This window comes from Zophobas morio, unplaced genomic scaffold (assembly GCF_036711695.1).
Source record: "Zophobas morio isolate AGI-343-1 ecotype UQ-CSIRO unplaced genomic scaffold, CSIRO_AGI_Zmor_V1 ptg000021l, whole genome shotgun sequence".
Taxonomy (NCBI): Eukaryota; Metazoa; Arthropoda; class Insecta; order Coleoptera; family Tenebrionidae; genus Zophobas; species Zophobas morio.
The window spans coordinates 14637986-14649058 of record NW_026972126.1 but is presented as its reverse complement, the minus strand read 5'-3'; the positions used below and the strand labels follow the sequence as shown (position 1 = coordinate 14649058).

At 32.0% G+C, this 11073-nt stretch overlaps 1 protein-coding gene across 3 annotated transcripts in view; it reads right to left on the bottom strand.

The window, feature by feature from the left end:
- Positions 1 to 866: 866 nt before the first annotated feature.
- Positions 867 to 11073, bottom strand: part of LOC135132294 (protein 5NUC-like) — a 28309-nt gene continuing 18102 nt past the window's right edge. Inside the window, exons 2-3 of one of the 3 annotated variants that reach the window (XM_064060341.1) lie at positions 1053 to 2416; positions 867 to 996 (exon numbers count right to left, since the gene is read on the bottom strand). In XM_064060341.1, the coding sequence (XP_063916411.1) occupies positions 993 to 996; positions 1053 to 2416 (1368 nt within the window). In that variant the 3' untranslated portion in view covers positions 867 to 992. Of the gene's footprint in view, positions 2417 to 11073 lie in introns of all 3 variants that reach the window. The other 2 variants (XM_064060340.1, XM_064060339.1) reach the window with 2 other exon arrangements.

Genomic DNA, 11073 nt, shown 5'->3' with positions numbered 1-11073 from the left:
AATCCACTATACGCGAAGGTGGTGCCCCCTACCAGTCGAGACTTATATTCACAGCTCGCAAAACTTCTTTGACTGTAAAAATCTGTAACGACATTACATCCCGGTGGTTCACCTACATTTACGCAAATAAAAACTACATTTACGTAAAAATACTACATATTTTTAGAACGACCTGTAAATTTAACGCATTTACCCACCAGAGGCGGGTCAACCCGAAACTTTAGTCATAAATAATGCAAAATCTTACCTCCCTAAAAGCATTTTCGTTAAGTGCATTTCAAGTTTTAAATGAGTTAAAAAAAACAAACAAATCACTCGAAATTTATGTGTTGACGTCTCGCTTTACGAAAACATTTCATTAAATCTACCGTATTTTCTGAGGTGATATTTCTTATTATACTCTTGATGTTTCCAAGTTTATTGATTTTTCGCAATATTACCTGTCTGTCGTACTGTAGATACGTTTTTTTAACTGTTACTGACTTGTGAAACCTGTCTGACGATGTTGAAAATAAAAGAAAATAACATTTGGCTGTTCAGACAACTAACGTGGCAGGGATGCGTGGGAAGCCACGACCGGTGTATACATAGGAACCTGGAAAATCTAATAATCCTATTTTTTTTTAATTTCAGCAACTCACGCTCGACTTAACTGATTAACAAGCTTTTCAGAATGAAATCGCAACAAAAAGGTTTTTTGTTGCTGAACGTCGCCGGTTTTATTGGAAATTTTTTTAAATACGAATCTTCCACCAAGTTTAACTGTAGAACTCCAAATGAGAATCAACAGCCGAATAACGCGTATTGTTTTTAAATACATTTAACTTTAACAATCGTGGTTTATCTATAAATAAAAAACAAGCAAATACAAAGATAAAAAATAGTTTACTGGAAACTGTATAACTGGTTGCATAACCTGCTTCACTCAATTCTCTAGCTTTATTTATCACAGCAAGAGAAAATTAAAACTGTTCTTCCTTCAAATTCTTTTATTACCTAAAATATTAAGTACTATTTAATTTATAAAAAAACGAAATAATAATTGAACTAACATTAAGGACAAAACCGTGGGACCTATCCTCCGGCTACCCAAAGATTTGTCACTCTCCTTGTGTTCAATAAACTCGATCCTACCCTGTTCTTCAGGGTAAACCGGCGACTGTTTACTGAGATACCAAACCACGGTGTCAACGTCTGCCAAATCTTGAGTTTTCTTATTATCTGCATCTCTTATAATATAGTGATCATCGCCGCCGCCCACCAGGAAACTAAGAGTCACAATGTTATACAATTTATCTGCAACAACAGGTTCATAAATTGGAACTCTGCAAGTTCCACACCTTGCTTTCACCGACACTACTCGAGAATAGCTCGGTTTACTATAATCATACACCACGCGAAGACCAGAAACTTGCAAAAACTCTCCTTTAGAAGTCTCTCCGTTACTTCTTGCACCTATTTCTAAAGTTTTAATTAAGGAGGAGCCGTTCAAAGTTATGGTAATCACTTGGTTTTCGAAGGGTAAAGTGCCCATGAGTTCTCCCCTGGTGATATTGCCGCCCCTAACTGAAGGGTCGATGGTTGTTCGAACACTACCACCATTTACCAACGCTATGGGGGTATCAGTCCATCCGGGACCGGCGTATTGTGCAGCCATATAGTACACAAAAGCATCCGCAATCATGTTACCTAAATTACATTCAACATGTCTGCACTTGTTGGAAGTAGCATCCAGCAGTACTGTAGATTTTCCCACCACCATTTTGTCTAACGCGATAACTTCCGGTCGGTACTTTTCCAACAAATTCAAAAAATCTGTTTCTTGAGGGATATCAGTGTCCAGAAAAATTGGTTGACCTTTAAAGTCCACCAAGTCGCCGTTTTTGTCGAACGTGGTGTTCAAAAGCCCCAAATATTTCGTGTAGGCGTACGCTTGCACCACCGGTATTTTTTTCCCGTTTGGTTGTACCACAACCTTTGGGTACAAATCTTCGGGTTTTTCGGTGTCTGGCTGCGCCCCATTCCACAGAAACGTGTTAGTGTGGCCTCCAACAACCACGTCAGCTAGAGGTACTTCCGCGGCGATTTTTTTGTCCATTTCGTACCCCGAATGCCCCAAAATTATGATTATGTTGACGCCTGCTTTGGCCAGTTGTTCGGTTTCTTTTTTCACGGAGTCGACAACGTCGAGGAATATGACGCCTCCGGGTGACGACATGAGGGTAGTGTCGGGGGTGAGGTGGCCCACGATGCCTACTTTTCGGCCTGTTACTTCCAGTACCACTGATTTGTTGACTTTGTTGAGTGAAGGCTCTTTTTCGAAGTTGAGATTGGCGGCTACTAGGGGAAATTCGGCGGCTTCGACGAAGGGAGCGAGGGCTGACACGCCAAAGTCGAATTCGTGGTTGCCCAGTGACTACAAGAAATATAAAAAAGTTGTACTATGATTCTAAACTAACAAGCAGAATTTTAAAACTATTATGGTGTAATGTTGTTAAGTTAAGTCAAATCTTAATGGCTTGAAAATTTCGTTACAATTGTGCCGCATACCTTTGTTCAAACTGTTGCTATAAAATCAAGCACTTTGCCACTTCTTGTCTTTAGTGAGTCTAACTAAATGAGGCAATTTCCTAGGTAATTAACACCCTTTTTGCTTTAATGGATTTTTGTAGTAACTTAATCTCTCATCAGTTCTCACACCATAATAATTTAAGTGAACAGCAGAGGCATCTACGATTTTAAGATGACAAATGCTTGGCTATTTTCCAAATGGTTTTAGGAAGTTCATTCCACCTTATTTTAGAACATACACCTGTATTTTTACCACTTATCAGTTTATTCCACTAAATTATTACTTATCAGTCTTCTAAATCTTGTAATTCCCATGATAAATATAAGTAATATTTAAAGATATAAAAACTGGAAATATAAAGTAGTTCGTTCTTGAATTAATTCTACTCTAAGCTAAAATATTTATTTGACAAATATTGTTATAAAAAAATCTCGGTGCCTCCGATATGTATATGCTAAAAATTAACTTTAGTAGTAATTAACTAAAGTAATTTTGTTCCAAAATCTCCCCTAATTTGTGAACTTGTTTGTCTGCAAAAAAATAAATTAAAGTATATAGTTTTTTTTGCGATTTTAGATAAATGGTTGAAATTTTCGAAGAAATGAAGACGAAAATAACTTTTGCACTTCTAAATCACCAAAAACTCTCTTCAGATAATTTAGGTAAATTTTGAGAATGATCGGAAAAGACTGAAAAAATTCGAAAAATTGAGCTTGCAATGTGTCAAAAAAAATATCCAAAAATTCTTGGAAACAGATATCGACAAGGTGATTTAAAAAATAACAGCGCGATTATGGTTCCAGACCAACATTTCTAAAATTTCGGTTTCAAAATCAAGTTTTTAAAATATTCCAAAAATATCAATGTTTCATTTTGATGATCTTAGAAAGAAGGTTGGAATTTTCTATGAATTGTTGCCAAAAATGACTTCTCCAAGTGGAAGTCAAAAAAATATCTTTAAAATTTCCTAAAAATACACTAAGAATTCGAGGAAATACATCTCGACAACCTAAGTCGAAAAACGTAGCATCTTGATGGATCCAAAATTTTCGAAATTTTCAGTTTCAAAATCAAATTTTTAAAAAATCCAAAAGTTGCCATATTTCATTTTGGCGATTCGGGACAAATAGTTGAAATTTTAGAAGAAATGAAGACGAAAATACTTTCTACAAGTCGAAATCAACAAAAACTCGTTCGAGGAAATTTTTGAGAGTGCTCGAACAAGGTTCAAAAATTTCGAAAAAATAAGCTTGTAAAATGACAAAAAAAAATCACAAAAAGTTCTTGTAAATGGATATTGACGAGGCGATTTAAAAAATACATTATGGTGCCAGACTAAGATTACTAAAATTTCAGTTTCAAAATCAAGTTTTTAGAAAACCCAAAAATTGCCATATTTCATCTTGGTGATTCTGGACCAGTGGTAAAAATTTTCGAAAAAATGAAAACGAAAATACCTTCTGTAAGTCGAATACAAACAAAAAATTCTCTTCAGATAATTTTTAAGAGTGCTCGGAAAAAGCTCAAAAATTTCGAAAAATTGAGCTTGGAAAGTGCCAAAAAAATCGACAAAAAATTCTGGACATAGATATCGACGAGGCGAGTTAAAAAACGTAGGGTGATTGTAGTTCCAACCCAAGATTTCTAAAATTTCGGTTTCAAAATAATATTTTTAAAATATTTCAAAAAAGAAAATATGTATTTCATTTTGATGATCATAGGAAAGTGGCCGGAATTTTCGATGAATTGTTGCCAAAAGTGGCTTCTCTAAGTGTAAATTAACAAAAAAATATCTTTAGAAAATTTTCAAGATACTCGGAAATAGATCAAAAATTTGAGAAGGGGGAAAATTTTAGCTTTTTGCAAAGTTGTCTAAAAATACACAAAGAATTCTAGGAAATTCATTTCGACGAGTTAGCTCGAAAAATATGGCATGTTGATGGATCCAGGGCAAGATTTTCGAAATTTGTGGTTCCAAAATACAATTTTTAAAAAATCCAAAAATTGACATATTTGATCTTGATGATTCTGGACAAGTGGTTGAAATTTTCGAAATGAAGACGAAAATACCTTCTACAAGTCGAAATCAACAAAAAATCTTTTCAGATAATTTTTGAGAGTGCCCGGAAAAGGCTCAAAAATTTCGAAAAAGTGAGTTTGTAAAGTAGGTACCAATAAAAATACACAAAAAATACTTGAAAATAGCTATTGACGAGGTTATTAAAAAACATAGCGTGATTATGGTTTCCGACCAAGATTTATAAAATTTCAGCTTCAAAATCAAATTTTTAAAATACATTTTCCAAAAATGGCATTATCTCATTTTGATCTTCTTGGAAAAGAGGTTGGAATTTTCGATGAATTGTTGCCGAAAATGACTTCTCCAAGTGGAAATCAAAAAAATATCTTTAAAATTTCCTAAAAATACAAAAAGAATTCGAGGAAATACATCTCGACAACCAAAGTCGAAAAACATGGCATCTTGATGGTTCCAAGATTTTCGAAATTTTCAGTTTCAAATTCAAATTTTTAAAAAATCCAAAAGTTGCCATATTTCATCTTCGCGATTCTGGACAAATGGTTTAAATTGTAGAAGAAATGAAGACGAAAATACTTTCTACAAGTCGAAATCAACAAAAACTCGTTTGAGGTAATTTTTGAGAGTGCTCGGACAAGGTTCAAAAATTTCGAAAAAATAAGCTTGTAAAGTGCCAAAAAATCCACAAAAATTCTTGGAGATGGATATTGACAAGGTGATTTAAAAAAACAGCGGATTATGGTTCCAGACCTAGATTACTAAAATTTCAGTTTCAAAATCAAATTTTTTAAAATAGATATTCCAAAAACTGCAATATTTCAATTTGATGATCTTAGAAAAGTGATTGCAATTCGATGAATTGGTGCCAAAAATGACTTCTCCAAGTGGAAATCAACAAAACAATATTTTTAGGTAAATTTTGAAAGTGCTCGGAAATAGATAAAAAATTTGAGGAAGTATTGAAAATTTTATTTTTTTGTAAAGTTGATTAAAAATACACAAAAAACTCTGGAATAGGTAAACATCTCGACGAGCTAACTCAAAAAAAAGCATGTTGATGTATCCAAAGCAATATTTTGGAATTTTTCAGTTTCAAAATCAAATTTTTAGAAAACCCAAAAATTCCCATATTTCATTTTGGTGATTCTGGACAAGTGGTTAAAATTTTCGAAAAACTGAAAACGAAAATACCTTCTACAAGTCGAAATCAACAAAAAACTCTCTTCAGGTAATTTTTAAGAGTGCTCGGAAGAAAAAATTCTTGGAAATAGATATCGACAAGGCGATTTAAAAACGTAGGGTGATTGTAATTGTAGTTCCAACCCAAGATTTCTAAAATTTCGGTTTCAAAATCAAATTTTTAAAATATTTCAAAAAAGATAATATTTCACTTTGGTGATCTTAGAAAAGTCGCTGGAATTTTCGATGAATTTTTGCCAAAAATGGCTTCTAGAAGTGTAAATTAAGAAAAAAATATCTTTAGAAAATTTTCAAGATGCTCGGAAATAGATAAAAAATTTCAGAAGAAGGAAAATTTTAGCTTTTTGCAAAGTTGTCTAAAAATACACAAAGAATTCTAGGAAATTCATTTCGACGAGTTAACTCGAAAAATATAGCATGTTGATGGATCCAGGCCAAGATTTTCGAAATTTGTGGTTCCCAAAATAAAATTTTTTAAAAATCCAAAAATTGACATATTTGATCTTGGCGATTCTGGAAAAGTGGCTGAAATTTTCGAAATGAAGACGAAAATACCTTGCACATAGCTATTGACGAGGTTATTAAAAAACATAGCGTGATTATGGTTTCCGATCAAGATTTATAAAATTTCAGCTTCAAAATCAAATTTTTAAAATACATTTTCCAAAAATGGCATTATCTCATTTTGATCTTCTTGGAAAAGAGGTTGGAATTTTCGATGAATTCTTGCCAAAAATGACTTCTTCAAGTGGAAATCACCAAAAAAATATCTTTAAGAAACTTTTGAAAGTTTTCAGAAATGGATCAAACATTTCAAAAGGGGGAAAATTTTAGCTTTTTGCGAAGTTAGCTAAAAATACACAAAGAATTCCCGGAAATATATCTCGACGACCTAGCTCGAAAACATAGCATGTTGATGGATCCAGGCCAAGATTTTCGAAATTTTCCAAAATCAAATTTTTAAAAAATCCAAAAATTGACATATTTGATCTTGGCGACTCTGGACAAGTGGTTGGAATTTTCGAAGACCTGAAGACAAAAATACTTTATGCAAGCCGAAACCAACAAAATCTCTCTTCAGGTAAATTTTGAGAGTGCTCGGAAATTTCGAAAAAGTGAACTTGTATAGTGCCAAAAAAATCCAATCCACAAAAAATTCTTGGAAACAGATATCGATAAGGTAATTAAAAAACTTAGAGTGATTAAGGTTTTTAAATCATAATTTTTTTCTAAAATTTCGCTTTCCAAATCAAATTTTTAAAATACTTATTCCAAAAATGGCAATATTTCATTTTGATGATTTTAGAAAAGTAGTTGGAATTTTCGATGAATTGGTGCCAAAAAATATTTCCCCAAGTGAAAATAAAAAAAAATATCTTCTGGAAATTTTCGGAAAAGACAAAAAATTTCAGAAGGTTGAAAATTTTAGCTTGTGGCAAAATTGCCTAAAAATACACAAAGAATTCTAAGAAATGCCTCTCGACGAACGAATTCGAAAAACATAACATGTTGATGGATCCAGGTCAAGATTTTCGTCATTTTCGGTTTCAAAATCAAATTTTTAAAATATCCAAAAATTGCCATATTTCATCTTAGCGAGTCTGGACAAGTGATTGAAATTTTCGAAGAAATGAAGACGAAAATACCTTCTGTAAGTAGAAATCAACAAAAACTCTTTTCAGGTAATTTTTCAAAGTCAAAAAAATATCCACAAAAAATTCTTGAATATGGCCATGGACGAGGTGATTTAAAAAACATAGCCTGATGACAAGAATAAGATTTTCGAAATTTTTGGCTTCAAAACCAAATTTTTAAAATATTCCAAAAATTCTCATACCTATTTCATTTTGATAATTCTGGAAAAGTGGTTGGAATTTTCTAAGAAATGTTGCAAAAAATGAAACAAAGTCCAAATCAGAAAAAAAATGTCTTTGGGTAAAGGGGGGGTACTGAAAATTTTAGACAGTAACAATAGACAATAGACAATATTTTTGCTGCTTCTGTCACAGTAAACAAATGTATGCGACCAAATCTTTAAAATGAAAAAACAAAAATCGAGTTATTCCATATGAAATCAATAAATTAAAATTAACTTTGAACTGTGTTTTTAATTTGTATTATACATATACACTTCCATCAGTGAAGGGTAATTCAAAAACCTTTTTGGTTAATTTTTTTAAGAAATGCAGCGTCACTTTAGTCCAAAAGTCATGACACCTTCGCATATAAATTGTTTATATTTCGGTAATTAATTGTGTTGTGACAATAGGATCGTGTCCATTTGGAACATATATTTTGAAAAACGCATTTTTATTTATTTTTTATTTATTTATTTTTGAAAAAACATGTTATAGCGGATTAGGTAATCCTCCCCTGTACGAATTGCACCTACGGTCATTATCACGATTACGCCGACTGACGCAATTCCTTCTACGACGAGCGGATCCCGTAGAGAACCGCAATTCCGCAACTGGTGACGAGAAGACTGCCTTGAGCGACGCACTTATCCCCATCCCGCGAGGCTGCAGATTGCTTATATTTGACTTGTGCATATAAAAAATTTTCCGTTTTTTTTTATTTTTTCATACACTCAAAAAACACTGGATTTTAACATCTAATTTTTTTTTAAACAATAAAAAATAAAAAATAAGTGATTTGGAAAATTAGAAAAAAAAAGCTTTCAAGATCGTGTGAACTTAATTTTGTCCATACAGTTCCTACGTTAATAAACATTTTCTTCAGCTCTTCGTGGTTTTTTGTTCCTTTGTCTGTTAATTATTACATATTATAAATTCATTCCAATGCCAAGTTTCATAACTAATATTAATAAATTCCACACCTGGAACAAAATACCTTGTAAACAATACCCAACAATGTCATAATGTTTCTACAAACAACTTTACATATTATATCAATTTCCCCACCCACACGCTTCTGCGAATTTTATAATTAAAGGTTAAATTATACCCGCTCTGTGCAAAATATAACCATAATAGCTTTTTTTGCACCTATTGTGTAATGTATTCATTTTTAAATACGTCTTACTGTGACAATAAGACAGCTTTGGAAGCCGCAAATGTCAAAACAATTATGTTTCCTTGGGGCTAGTTCATAATGTACAATTACTGAATAAGCAGTGATTACATTTTAATGATTTGCCACACTCGACTGCGGTTCGAGTGGCAAAAATTTTCCTCATAAATAGCACACGAAGTGCTACTATTACCTGCTACTTTTTAATTTTATATCGTAATGTTCCAATATGTTCATGCAAATAAATTTAATGAATCGGTACAAGGTTAATTATACTTTGACTCATTCAGAGAATAGCAACAACAAACTAACAATCAATATCAATCAATAATCAATAATTGCCTTTTGTATATTTGTAAACCAATTTAATTAAATAACTGCGATTTTTGACAATGACTTCTACATTTATTCACCTCTATGCAGAAAAAATTCTGGTAATATCTTTACACGAACTCGTGATCAAAAGAATGTCCGATATGATAACAAAATTGCCATAGCATAGGTTATCGTGGCATAATAATTCCACAACATCGTCATTATTACGATAGTGAGCATTTATAAGAAGTAAGTAACACCTGTACTTTGATAAGGTAAACACACAAACTATCGCAAAGGCAAATAAAGTCTTTAAAAGACAATAGTCACCTTTATAACTATGATAATGCCATTTGAAAATGTTTAAACAAAATGATTATCCAACTAATTTTTGAAAATATGTAAACTCTTTCAAATAATTATAGAAATATTTCTAGGTGTCTTTGATAGTTTAGAAATTAAACACAGTATTTTTGGCGCTCTCCAGATAAGAACACAGCTTGTGACAACAATAAACATTACTAAGAAAACACAAAAACTTCTAATGTAAAGCGGAAGTTGACTTTAATGTAGGTTTAAAATAAGTTACGCCATTTAAACGCAATAATTTTTAATCCGAAATTATGATGCAACTTTAGCCATCAAGAACATTTTTCTGTATTTTTTAAATTGGCCAAATTGTACGATGACATGTACTTTTTCGGTCTCGCCGACAGCAATTAGTCCGGCTGGACACTTAATTAAATCCAAATAGATTAGTACAAAACATGTACACCATATGGTGCAAAGTTTGCTGAAAATGACATTTATACTGTTAAGAATAGTACATTATTTAAGTCCGTTAATCGTAACACTAAAAAAACTAAAAAAGAAGAAAATATTAAAAGAATAAAAATAAAAAAGTAGTGCGATTTCCGAAAAAACGTAATATTTTAAATTATTATCTGCATTTTTAATTATTATATGCAAATGATAACAAAAATGTTATTTGTAACCTTCACCCTTTCACCATAAATGAAATCATATGTCTTCGAAGTTTGTAACGAGGCAATGATAACACAATTATAAAATTGTAGCTATGCGCTAAATAGGTTATCTTATGCATATTAAAATCCAGAATTCCACGGACAAAAATAATATCGTCATTACTATGATAATGAGCATTTAAAAGGAATTAACCAACACCTGTTCTTCATTAAATTCTGCACACGTAGATACGATCATCAAAACAAATACTGATTTTAACAGTTCCTCTTTAATTAGAAAAAATCATCACTCTCGTTGATTAGTACGAACACGAAGGACCAACTTTCATCACCAATGGTATTTTTAAATGGTTATTTTCAATGTTATTTTCGCCTTCTTTCTCCAATCACAACTGAATTCGTTATGGATACTTTTTTTAATTGTAAATAGCTTTCCACTTTCTTAATAAGAAGAAAATGTCGGGCACCTTTCAAATTCACAAACTATTATACTCTACACAAAATCTATTATCATCAACCGGAAATTAACAACATTGTGTCTAAAATACTTTACGCCGTTTAAACGCAATAATTTTCAATAGCCGAAATTATGATGTAACTTTTCTCGTTAAAAGAACATTTTTTTATATTTTTTTAATCGACCGAATTGTACGATGACGTGCCTTTTCAGTTCCCGCCGACAGTAATTAGTGTGGAACTTGACATTTAATTAAATTCATATAGATAGATTAGTGCAAAACATCTTCAATTTGAAAACATGTGGTATAACACAGCTTGATTGAGATAACTTATATGACAAATGGAAACGAAATTCGCTTATAAAGTTGTCCGAGTAGTTTTTTTTTTATTTGTAAAGTTTGTACTTGATATTTTTAAAATATAGGTAATGTATTTTAGGTGTGACATTTGCCTTTTAAAAACACAAAAGT